This window comes from Mirounga angustirostris, unplaced genomic scaffold (assembly GCF_029215605.1).
Source record: "Mirounga angustirostris isolate CCGP_5_RB_7025 unplaced genomic scaffold, mMirAng1.0.hap1 SCAF_9, whole genome shotgun sequence".
Taxonomy (NCBI): domain Eukaryota; kingdom Metazoa; phylum Chordata; class Mammalia; order Carnivora; family Phocidae; genus Mirounga; species Mirounga angustirostris.
The window spans coordinates 48,936,978-48,950,471 of record NW_026991717.1 but is presented as its reverse complement, the minus strand read 5'-3'; the positions used below and the strand labels follow the sequence as shown (position 1 = coordinate 48,950,471).

Sequence of the window (13,494 nt, the reverse complement as noted above, 5' to 3'; positions counted from 1 at the left end):
TTTTGAATCAAAATTCCTTTGAGGTTTCCTTTTTTAAAATTAGAAAAGTGATCCCAAACTTCATATGAGAAACATTAACTGGTCTGAAAATAAAACCAAGGAAATTTTTTAAAAAGAGGGATAGCATAGTAAGGGGAGTCTGGTCCTACGAGTTTTTTAAATAGTTAATAGTTAAAATATTGAAAATGGTATGGTACTGGAATAAGGACAGAAAATATCAAGGAAAAAAACTGAGTCTAAAAGGGCTTTAAGTAAAGTTAAAAGTTGTATTTCAGATTAGTGTGTTAAGAGAAAAAAAATTATTCAAAAAATGAGGCTGGGATAATTAGTAATATTCAGAAAAAAACTGAAATTAGTGCCTTATCTAATGGCATTCACCAAGACTAAAGGATTATATATGAAGAGTGAAATAAGAAATATCTTTAAAAAAATCTAGGAAAAATAGACAGGTATTCAGCTGCTAGTGGCATGGTGAAGTTATTTCTAAGCATAATAGCAGTGCTGCAAGCTGTAAAGAAAGTGGCTAAATCAGACTACTTATAAAGAGATTAAAACAATACACAGTAGTCTTAAAAAAACATTTACATTTTAATAGTTAATATCCTTAATATATAAAGGTCCATAAACCAGCAACCTCAATTTTGATAATATATACTAAATTATATCATCAAGAATGTTCGCTGCAGTGTTATTTGTCACTGTTCCCCCTTCAAGAATTGTGTAAACAGCGGGGCCAAATTTGGTTAAACAATAACAAGAACATATACAAAAAAAAGAAGGCATTAGGAAAAAATAAAAAGAAATAAACCAAAGTGGTTCTTTTTAGGTAGTTAAGATTTACTGGTACTAGTTTTTTTTTTTAATACATTAATAACTCTTTCCCAAAATTGTAATGAATACATATTACTTTTGTAATTCAAAAATAATATAAACACATTATTGATCATTTTCATAAACACAAGATTATCAGAATTCAAAAGTTTCAACAAATACAAAAGTTCAGGATCATTTGTAAATTAAACTTTTTGCATGCTGAAAGCCCCTTAAAGCTTTCTGTTCCTATTAGTATCTTAATTTAGTATGAAAATAGAGTTAAGCCAGTCAATGCTGTCTTAGATTATATCTTCATTTTTTCTCTCAAAGGGATTTTGACTTTAATGACTGTGAAAGGGATTAATTTCACAAAAAGTACATCTGAACATCATTGCAATAAATTATACAAGGGTCTAAATGCAATAGAATAGCTTAAAATAAAGGTATATTTCATATTAATAACATTTTTTCAGTGAGTATTTAAAATAGAATCAATTTAAGACTCGTCATTCTATGTTAAGTTTTTATGCAGGAAACCTCATTAAGGTACTCCAAATAGGAAGATGACTAGTCTAAAAGGCCATTAGGAAAGAGCAAAATTTCTCTAAAAATCTTTATGGAGAAGAATGTTATTTTGTGTCTAACTGAAGTCTCTTCTGTGATTTAAAACTCTTGTACTTACACTTCATTTTGCTTTCTTTAGATAACACAAAATAATTAAAAAACTTTTAACTAGCTATTTCCTGATACTTTGATCTACTTCTTGCCTGTCTATAGCCCTACATTTTTCACCTCTCAAGTTATTTGAACCCACAGGGCAAATTATGGTTTTAGGCAATGCATAATCAAATGAAAGAAAAATTTGAATTCGGAGCTCCCACATGCAATGATGATGTGGACACACAAATATACTTTCTTCTTAGCCCATGTCATGCTAATACATGTTACTGTGGGTGTCTTATCCCTGCTGTATTATTTATACGCATGTATACTAATTGTATGTATATGAAGTCATATTTTGAGCAGCTTACTTATTCAGCCTAAGTGGAAGCCATAGCTAACTTTATTTCTAACTACTTGACCAAGCTTTTCTACCCACGCAGTATGCTATCACTCAAATTTAACAAATTTGCCTTCTCACCCATTATGAAACACTCATGGAATCTGAGTTCTAGCCCTATATTGGCCCCTAACTAGTTTTGTGACAGGGGGAGAGTCACCTAACCTCCCTGGGTTTCACTGTTTTCATCTATACAATGGGGACAGGAGTGCACTAAAAGACTTAAGTCTTAAAAAACACTGAAATTTTATTATCAGTGTCAGGGATCAGAGACCCTTCTAATCACTCTTAATATTAAATTAGTGTCTACTATGCGGAAACCCTGTAGGGAATGTAACAGAAAATCAAGTATATTCTTAGTGAAACGGTTTTTGAACTAAGATACCCAGACTGAGGTATAGTACTATACTGACTATAAAGAGAGGCATAATCATTAGCACAGTTCTTTCACATTCCATGAACAGAACGGATATTTCTTTGTCACGTTATTATAAAAAATTTCCCTTACCTACTACTTCCCCTTTCAACTCTAGTCAAAGTCCCTGCCTTTTATCTGTGCTGCTCCCCACTACAACTCCAAATTAATTACTCAAAATTGAAGCTCCCACTGCCTCCACAAAATGAGGGAGTGCTTTATTTCTCTTTTGTTTAGGAAAAACCTGTAACTTTTCATAATGAAAAGAATGATGAGGGCTTATGGGAATCTCAGAAAATGATTTCATAGAAAAATATAACAATTCTTTGTCAAAGGCAGGAAACCTTTCAGAACATAAGGACTGCTTTCCTGGGTCAGAATCACACTTCCACAAAGTTAGGGTGCTGTCCCCAATGACAACACAGGAAAGGGTTCTACAGTGGAAAGAGGTCTTTTCAAAAAATATGTATCTTGACTCTTCTTATTAATTCATTATGAAAATGTCATATATTATTTTGTCCAATTTGCCTTCTGGGAAACTAGCAAGGCATCTCTGGATAACTGGTTCCTCAACATTTCCTACTTGAGACGACTTTTAGAATTTTAAAGCTGTAAGAAACCTCATACTTCTTCAACTGCCTCACTTTATAGATAATGCGTCTGACAAAAAGAATGGTTAAAACACCTGTCTAGGTTACAAATTTAATGACAGAATCTATCCTGTTGATACTCAGTCCAGAGTTTACTGATATTAACACCCTTTTAATTAATGAATATTTGCTTCTTTGTAGTTTTACAGGGTTATCTGTGTGAAAAATTAATACATACATATTTTTCATGAATGGGAGGGGCTGTGTCTTATTCATTATATCCTCAGAACTTAAGACAGGGTCTGGCACATAGCAGGTATTCAACAGATGGTTATAAATTAAGAGAATGAACTTTATAGACTTGGGTCACACACACTCTTAGCTTTAATTTTCTTAAAGAGAAAAAAATCTAAAGCTCTTCAGTTTAACTTTGTTCCCTTGATCATTTCAGACATTTTTCTCTAGACTTTCTCCAGCTCCATTATGTTCCTTAAGGTGAGGGAATCACAATTTTGAATGAAGGTAGAAGTTTTCTTTCTAGATAACCAAAATCTCAGTAAGTATAGTGTGCCTTTGCATCATTTTACACTGGTTAACAAAGCATTTATTTGACACTTTTCTTTCAAATTGTATAAGTACAACACACGAATGCTTGTTGGTTTGACATCTAAATACTCTGAAAATTTTGGTTTTATTTACTCTGTCAGAATAAATTCCGTCTTCCACATCAATTATAAAAATGTTAAATAAAACTAGACTTAGCAACTACTAAATTTTCTTTATCCAGAAAGGCCCATTAGTCTCTATATTTATGTTTCCTGTATTTAAATAAATTATCTGTACAAATGACATTATTTGAATGTCTAATATGTATAAGCCACTGAACTCCTGCATTCATGAATAAGTAATTCACAATACTCTAGAAACTTAGGTTTTTTTTTTTTTTTTGGTTGGTATAGAGAAGCATTAGAAAAGTTTTGGGCATATGAAAAAGGCCTTTAAGAAGTCTAAATAAAAAACATGTTTTAGTTTTCCCTTACACACTGATTTATTTATTGCCTTCCACTGTTCTTCTAACCCCAGACACACCCTTCCTTTCATCCTTAAGAACTCTATAGGAACCCTTTCATTCAGCAATCCTATACCATTATTTCTACCCTCAAACATCCCTCCTATCATCCAGAAGAACTCTAGAGAAAACCTTCTACTCAATAATCCTGTCCTTTACGATACATGCTAACAGAGAAGCTTAGAGATGGAAAGAACCTTAGAAATCTCTAAGTCAAAATCCCATATACTAGCGTGATATTCACCAATGATAAACAAATCACTACAGCCAACTATAGTACTTAAGCTCTTTAACACATCAGCATGCCTAATATATGCACATGATACTTACTTGTACTCATCATAGACTTCCTGTTTGGGCAATGAAGTCTCAGGATGTTCTTCTAGGGTATTTCGAATCCAGGAAAAGGCATGCATTTGCTGTGCCCGACTAGATGACACGGCATTCTGATCACTGATTGTAAAACAAAAACGTGTTTTAGCTGAACCAGACAGCAATTAATTGATAATTTTTGAGCCAGGCCTATAAGTTCCATTAAAGAATTGTGTGTAAACACACTATAAATGACCAAATCAAACTCAAGCCATATAGTAGATGCCCAGTTATCTATATGCAAATAGTCCACCTGTGGTTGTGAGCCATTTTCCATAGCTAGTGACTGACTGAAGTTATTGCCCTGTTCCATCCCTCCTGATGGGCTCTACACTGACAACATAAGGTATCTGTTTTGGTGAAAATGACCTCGAAGTGGGTATTTGTTCACTTACTTGCCTGTTCATTTGCCTAAACTTACCAAATCATCAAACTTTTAAGTTGTGGAAAAAATATTTTCTATTTGCTTATTAGCATGTTTTCAAGTAACTACCCTGAAATCTTATTAAGCACTCCATGCTCCAGAATGCAATTCACACCAGAGAGATCATGAGAGGACAAATCTCCTCCTACAGTCCTTCCTGTAACTGGCTCCCCTCCCCATGCCAATACTTCTACTAAACATCCTAAGTTTTTACTATATGGCAGCATCATTTAAATATAAACTAAACCCATAAAATGGACACCCAAGATAACATGAGGGAAGATCCTCTACTGATTCTGACATTCATCTCAGCTAACTATAACAATAATTTATTTAATTCCAAGGAAGATAGTGAGCGAGTTTCTAGGACAAAAAAATGATTAAAATGGTTATAAAATTTGGTTTGAGGGAGAAGAGGTAAAAGCAACAGATTTTTCATGCCATTTCTTTTCATACACAATTTTAAAGTAACAGAATTTTAAGTATAACTTACATGAATGAAATGAACTTTGAGAAATACTAAGAAGGGTAATGAAACTTCTAATAGAATACATGAGCTAACAACTTCTCTATTTTCTACATGATACTATTAAATATTTTTAGTAATGAAAATACAGCAATATTCCCAAACACACTTAAAGTATCTTACATTTATAATAAATTCATGTTCCATATATGCAATTTAACTTTTTCTTTTTTATATTGTCATCTATTCACCTAGCAGTAACTAAAAAAACTCCTTTAACTTCAGTGCTTACAATATGTATCTATTTTTTGCTTTTCTAATTTTTACAATCCCTCACACTGCATAAATATATTGATTTGTTTAAAAAACATAACCCAAATTGCATTTCATAGCATTTATCCAGAAGCATAAATGAATCAGTAAAAACTATAAGTAAACACTTAATCAAATATGATCAAAGATTAAAAGATCTATTGTTTTGCCATTCTGTTTTCTGATGATTTTAGGAATAGTACACAACAATAACAACCATGACACACACCCCACACACACCTTAGGGATGTCCTATTAACACTGTAATTAAGGCAAAAGCAAGAAGAGATATACCTTTTCTCTCCATTGCTGAGACCAGAAGGCAGCTGAAGGTAGAGGTAGAGTTTCTCTAGGTCTGTAAAATTCTCAACTTCTTTCTGGTTACAACAGATGAAAAGGAAAACATCATTTTTAAAACACTTGTTTATCCCTCAAAAAAATTTACTAACACCTGTGTACTGTTGGTAGGAATGTAAATTCATGCAGCCATTGTGGAATACACTATGGCGGTTTCTCAAAAAATTAAAAACAGAAATACCATATGATCTAGTAATTCCACTACTGGGTATTTACCCAAAGAAAATGAAACCATAAATTCAAAAAGATATATGCATCCCTATGGTTACTGCAGCATTATTTATAAGAGCCAAGATATGGAAGCAACCTAAGTGTCCAGTGACAGATGAATGGATAAAAAAGATGTGGTACAGATATACAATGGGATATTACACAGCTATAAAAAGGAATGAGATCTTGCTATTTGCAAGGACATCGATGGACCTAGAAGGTATTAAGCTAAGTGAAATAAGTCAGAGAAAGACAAAACCATGTGATCTCACTCATATGTGGAATCTAAAAAATAAAACAAACAAAAAGAGCAGAAACAGACCCATAAATACAGAGAACAAACTGGTGGCTGCTAGAAGGGAGGAGATGGGGGATAGGCAAAATGGGTGGGGGAGCGGAAGATACAGGCTTCCAGTTATGGAATGAATAAGTCATAGGGATGAAATGTACAGCAATAGAAAATATAGTCAATGACATTTTAATAGCAATGTATGGTGACAAATGGTAGCTACACTTGTGAGCACAGCATAATGTAGAAACTTGTTGAATCACTGTCATACACCTGAAACTAATGCAACATTGTGTGTCAACTATGTTTCAATAAAAAATAATAGTTAAAAAATACTGACTGTCTAAATTTAAACCAGATGGAATGAATCACCTGCCAAAGAAAAAATTTAGGCTTTTTTCCTCATCAGTAAAATAATAGTTGTTTGATAAATATACTTCACATAAAAAGTTACTAAAAGAAAAAAAATGGTACTTTCCTTTTAATTCTTATATTCTAGATATAAATAAAATCAATGCTTAGACAAAAATTTCTCAGTTTTAATCACATTTAAAGAAGGAAGACTGACAGGATTATAGGAAAAGTATAGACTAGAAGTAAAAAGAATATTCATTAGTTAGACTTAGCCTAACCATTTAACTGGCTATGAAGCTTTGGTTCTCTGGCAAATTTTCCTTACAACTGTAAAATGGATACGATGACTTCTATGATCCTTTTCTAATTCTCAAAAACCTAGAACACATGATTGATGATGCTATTGTCACATGGGGATAGAACTGAGGTTTAAAAATATTGAAGTACTACCAACAACCCTTTCTACACAATGCAGATGTAATTATTTGTAGAGTTGCAGCAGTGGCTGCTATTTGGAGGACCTACTCGTAAGATTCTCTATAGCTATTCTGCAACTACATCCTTTTGTCTCTAAACCCATCCTTTAAAATAATTTCTGCTACACAGAGGACTGTATATAGCTTTCTTTCCCAGCTCTGTTTGCCACAAAGTAGCTTTAAATGTGCCACAAACCCTGTTACAGTAAAAAGATCATAGTGAAATTCTGGCAGCCTAATTCAAGCAAAACTCCATTGCAATTGAAAATGTAGACAAATTATTGGCATTCCTGGTAGCAGAATTTATTCTTACATAATAAAACACAGCTTAAACACAGATCCAATTTTTAAAAAAGTTTAAAACAATATAACTTAGCCTATTCTTACTCTCACCAAAATTCATCTATAAAACAATTTAATCCTAGAATTCATACACAAAGTGATTTAATCTATCAATTACATGTAAATAACTCCCAAATCTACTTTCTTTTTTTCATTTCACTGTCTATGCGGTCTTTTTCCAATTAGTTTTCACTCTAATACCGAATAGATTTATCAGCAATATCTTGTATAACTCTCCTAAGAAAAACAAAACACACATAGACGTTTTTTTCCCCCAACAGTTACTTAACACCTTCTTTTCTCCAGTTCCCCAGTATTGTTTTAGAATATGCTTAATTTTGTTCCTCATCATACATTCCACTTTATTTAGCCCTCTTAACTCTTTACCCGTATTCCTCCAGGCTCTTTGTTTTCCTTGTCACTATATAAGTCTAGGTGTTTAGCTGTCTTTCTTTTACAGTAAAGGATAATTCATTTACTCACTTATTTATTCATTAATTTTATTTCCTGCCACAAATGATTTGCAATAATTACTAACTCACAATGAACCTACAAAGACTGGAAATACACAAACGAACAACACAATAGTCCTTGCCCTTAAGGAACTTAGAAAGATTCGTAATCACTAAAAAGTACAACACTAGTCGGTTTCCCTACCTCCAACCTTTCTCCACTTGAATGTATCTTAAATATAGTTCCTAAAATACTTTCTATTGAATATTATTAACATCACCTACCTAATCTCAGCAATGCCTAACGATATTAAATCCAAAGTAGATTATGTTACAAAAAAACCCATATAAGAAGTTAAGTTCTCAAAGCAAAGTTATCGAAACCGATTTCAAGTTGAGGGGAAACCTCAAATATTACCTAGTTAGTTGAATGAACTAAGGTGATAATTTCCTACTATTATGGTCGGATCTCTCTCTTTTTTTTTAGAGAGAGGGAGAGAGAAGGGGCAGGAGGGAGAGGGAGAGAATCTCAAGCAGGTTCCACACCCAGCACAGAGCCTGACATGGGGCTTGATCCCACAAACCTGAGATGATGACCTGAGCAGAAATCAAGAGTTGGATGCTTAACTGACTGAGCCACCGAGGTGCCCCAAAGATCTCTTCTGAAAACTTATGAGGACTTTTCTCTCATACATTTAACTCTTTGTAAGAAGATACACAAAAGGAAATCTTTAAACTAAAGTTTGATTTAGATGTCAAAAAACTTTCCAAGAAACCACTTTAAACTTAATTTTGCATGTGACCTAGTTAGTGCTTTGATCTTTCACATCCTGAACAGAAAAGCCTGTAGCAAACAATCAGATTCAGCACTCAGTTTGATATCATGTGATCCAGAGGGGGAAAAAAGGTGTAATGTAAGATAAGCAAAATCAAGTTACTTTTGGAGGCTCAAGGTAGAGTTTGGTATTACCACTGAAAATCCTCTTCCCTTCTGAAGTTTTGGCTGATAAAGAATATTCATTCACACCACGAACTAGTAGCATGGAGCTATCTAATTCCTTCTATGAGGTGCAAGTAAAGTGGTAAAGAGAACACAGAACAGAGACAGCACTCATCAATATTCCATTTGCTTACCTACATTTCTCAGTTTCCTTTGCAGCTAGTATAGGACCATGAATGGAGCACAAATGATATATTTCATTTCTCAGTTAACATAATTAAGAATCAATGCTCCATTTTCTTTCTCCCTTTGTGCACCTGAGGAGTCATGTATTTCACTGGGGAAACTATAAATACCAGTGTCTCAATGGGGGTTCTCAAGGGACTATGTGAAGCAAGGGCCTCCAATGATCTGTGCTTTACATATAATATGAATGAAAGTAAATTTGTGTGGTTATGCCACTGGTACTTCAGGCTTACTTTGTTATGGCAGCACAGTCTAGCCAACTTGATTAATACAGCAAGTTAGACTTTTCCCTCTAGCACTTCTGAGAGGACTGAAGATCCCTTTTCCATATGTAGATAAAAATGTGAGGAGGGGAAAAGGATTCCTCTCTGTTATCACAAAATCTTTTATTCAATCATTTTTAGAATAGTATTTAACTTACTGTGAAATTTCAAATTAAATTAACCACGAATATTATTTATCAAAATGGAATATGAGCTAAAAAGAAAAAAAAGGTTAGAATATACAGCCTTCATATTCTCTTCCACTTAACTTTTACTTCTAGAAAAAAACAAACCAAAAAAACCCTACTTCGGGCACCTGGATGGCTTAGTTGGATAAGTGTCCTACTTTTGATTTCAGCTCAGGTCATGATCTCAGAGTTGTGAGATCAAGCCCTGTGTGGGGCTCTGCACGGGACATGGAGTCGGCTTAAGATTTTCTCTCTCCCTCTGCACTCCCCCTGCTAAAAAACAAAACAAAACAAACGAAAAACAAATACTAAAACCCCCAAAAAACCTACTCTAATTCAACACTATTAATTTTGGACACATGATACTATAATATGCCTATATGTCCCTCTACTTTGGGCCACAGCAATTACTCAAGAATTTATATTCAATTAACTTGCATTTGCTGGAGGGTTTTTTGCATTTACTGTTCAAAAAATGATTTTCAGTGTCTAGTTATACCTTCCCCCCTCAACTAGACTGAAGATTCTAGTTTGCCCAAATTCAATCACCTTTTTATTTTTTTTAAAGATTTATTTACTTATTTGAGAGAGAGCACGCACACGCAAGCAGAAGTGGGGGGAAGAGCAGAGGGAGGGAGAGTGAGACTCCTCAAGCAAACTCCCCAGTGAGCACATGGAGCCCAATGTGGGGCTGGATCCCAGGACCCTGAGATCATGACCTGAGCTGAAATCAAGAGCCAGCCACTCAACCACTGAGTCACCCAGACGCCCCAAACTCAATCTTTTGAAACAGAATCCTGAAAGATAAGACAGAGCCAGGTGAGGATCCTTTTAATATTTTAATATCCCATTTAATTTTTTAAATTTAAAATTATGAAGCATTTCAAACAAAGTACAGGAAGCAGGTACACATGCACCACTATTCATATTTAAAAGATGCTAACTTCTGGCCATATTTGCAAATTCATTGACTTTAAACATTGTACAACAGCTGCATAGATTAAAACCAGCTTATTCATTCTTTACTGATAGACAGTTTATCATAAAGTTTCATTATTTCAAATAGTGCTACAACAAAAATCCTTTATTTTTGACTGCTGTATCTTTGTGCAAGAGTTTTTTTTACGGTAAATACTTAAAAGTAGAAATACCTGGTCATCAAGGATGCACACCTTCAACTTTACTGGGTATTTCCAAATTACTCCCTGAAACCATTATGCCAATTTATATTTCCAAAAGCAAAACTACAATTTTTCTACATCCTAGTTAAAACTTAAATGTTAGCTACTCTTATGGGTATGAAAAAATGTTACGCAGTCTTACATTTTCTGGTTGAAGATAAGACTGAATATTTTTTCATATTATTTATCATTTGAGTTTAATACAATGGCTATCAAATTTTAGCATACATCAGAATCACCTGGAGAGCCTGGTAAAGACTGCAAAACCCAACCTCCAGAGTTTCTGAATCAGTAGGATCTTGAGTGGGGGCCAGAGAATCCTGATTTCCTTTTTTCTTTTTTTTTAGATTTTATTTATTTATTTGAGAGAGAGAGAATGAGAGAGAGAGCACAAGAGGGAAGAGGGTCAGAGGGAGAAGCAGACTCCCTGCTCAGCAGGGAGCCTGATGTGGGACCCGATCCCGGGACTCCAGGATCATGACCTGAGCCGAAGGCAGTTGCTTAACCAACTGAGCCACCGAGGCGCCCGAGAATCCTGATTTCTAATACGTTCGTTCCCACTGATGCTGATACTGCTAGTCAGGGAATCTCAACTAAAGAACCACACTGTTGAAGAAACCACACATTTAAAAATGAGGGTATTTATCATGTAGTCTATATACTAATTCTCCATTGGCTATACGTGCTGCTATTACATTCTCCTAGTTGTAGCTCATCTTTTCATTTTGCTTTTGGAGTCTTTGATGCAGAGACGTTTTTAATTTCCAGGAAGTCAAATATATCCTTTTCTTTCTTTTTTTTTTTTTTAAGATTTTATTTATTTATTTGAGAGAGAGAAAGAGAGAGAGCACACGAGAGGGGGGAGGGTCAGAGGGAGAAGCAGACTCCCCGCTGAGCAGGGAGCCCAATGCGGGACTCGATCCCAGGACTCCAGGATCATGACCTGAGCCGAAGGCAGTCGCTTAACCAACTGAGCCACCCAGGTGCCCGAACCTTTTCATTTTTAATCTGCGTTTTCTGTGTCTTGTGTTGAAATCCTTCCCTATCCCAATGCATAAAGGTACCCCTTGTTTTCTTTTTAAAGTTTTGTTCTTCACATTTAGGTGTTTAATTCCCCTGGAATTTATTTTTCTATAGAGCAGGGGCTCTGATTAGAAGTTTCCCACAAGGTTAGCTAATTGTCCAATATATTGAGTAATTCACCAGTTCCCTTCTAATTTTTCATTCCACATCTATTATGGGATTCTTGTTTACTTACAGGTTAAAAAGAATGCCATTTTTACTTTTAGTATTTAAAAACACCTTTCTCTAAGGTGTAATTTAATTTAGAAAAAATCAACAACTTATCCTTGAGAGTAATATAACAAAATGTATAATTCACTGATCCTTCTTGAACTTGTGTCAGAGATTCTTCATATAAAAATATTACCCAATAATTGATTAACATAGTAATAAAGGAGCTTTGATAGAGCTTTTATAAATCTGAGTTTAACAGGCAAATTTCCTGTTGATAACTAGTATGAATATATGACCTATATTATATATTAAAAATGAATGAAACAGCTGCTACTTGAGCTTGATAGACTGACCCTTCAAATCTAATCTATCTAAAGCAGTAAGATATAGTAGTAGTGATGTGTAGAATATAGAATTAGAAGGCTTAGAGCCAAATTCCAGATTTGCACTCATTAGCTTTGTGATATTAGCAAGCTGTTCAAGCTGAGTAATCTGTAAAACAGTGATAAAATGCTCATAAAATTTTTGTGAGGATTAAAAGCAATTTATAAAATATATCTATGATAGATATTATTATATAAATATTATTCTGAAATATATAATTGCTTAAAAGATTTTGGTAGAAGAGTTTATGGTTCAAATTCTATCAACAAGTACATAATCTTTTATTTGAAAAAGCAAGATGTCTTGTAGGAAATATTTTAGCCTCATGACCTACACTAACTTGGGAGGTACACCATAAGAACAAGGCTCCTAGGTTTCATGTGTGAGCATCACGCTTGCCCCTAAGTTATTGAAGACAGTGTTCCATCAACAGTGACTTTCCACAGGGTGAATGCAGAAAAAGGTAGATACTATTTCCTCCTAAGCCATCAAGATGAAATAGAAGTTAGAAATTACTTCTGACAACTGTACTACTAGAGAGAAAGAAATCAATTTAAGCAGAATAGGTCAGAAACAAAAGCTTTCCTAGATTGGATTTGGAACGAAATGTGTAACTTTCCACCTGTCTTCTATCATAAAAAATACTTGAAACAATATTCTATATTTCAAAAACCGAGTTTTGGGGCGCCTGGGTGGCTCAGTCGTTAAGCGTCTGCCTTCGGCTCAGGTCATGATCCCGGGGTCCTGGGATCAAGCCCCACATCGGGCTCCCTGCTCAGTGGGGAGTCTGCTTCTCCCTCTCCTACTCCCCCTGCTTGTGTTCCCTCTCTCGCTGTGTCTCTGTCAAATAAATAAAATCTTTAAAAAAAACAAAAACAAAACCTGAGTTTATTTTTAGCATTTCTGCCTCTGAACTATCAATATAAATGGATGGATTGCTGAGGATCAGGGAGAATTTCAAATGTCTGATTACCAGGACTTGAAGCCCTTCAAGCAGATGATAAGGAAATATATTCCCAGTATTTACTGCCATGGAATATAGTTATAAGATAGTC

At 34.5% G+C, this 13,494-nt stretch overlaps 1 protein-coding gene across 7 annotated transcripts in view; it reads right to left on the bottom strand.

Annotated features, from left to right (window-relative positions):
* RFX7 (regulatory factor X7) overlaps positions 1-13,494 on the bottom strand; it is a 140,406-nt gene that overhangs the window by 49,318 nt on the left and 77,594 nt on the right. For all 7 annotated transcript variants that reach the window (XM_064570421.1, XM_064570422.1, XM_045900023.3 and 4 more), the window contains 2 exons: positions 5,816-5,898; positions 4,278-4,400 (listed from right to left, as the gene is read on the bottom strand). In XM_064570421.1, the coding sequence (XP_064426491.1) occupies positions 4,278-4,400; positions 5,816-5,898 (206 nt within the window). The remainder of the gene's footprint in view (positions 1-4,277; positions 4,401-5,815; positions 5,899-13,494) is intronic.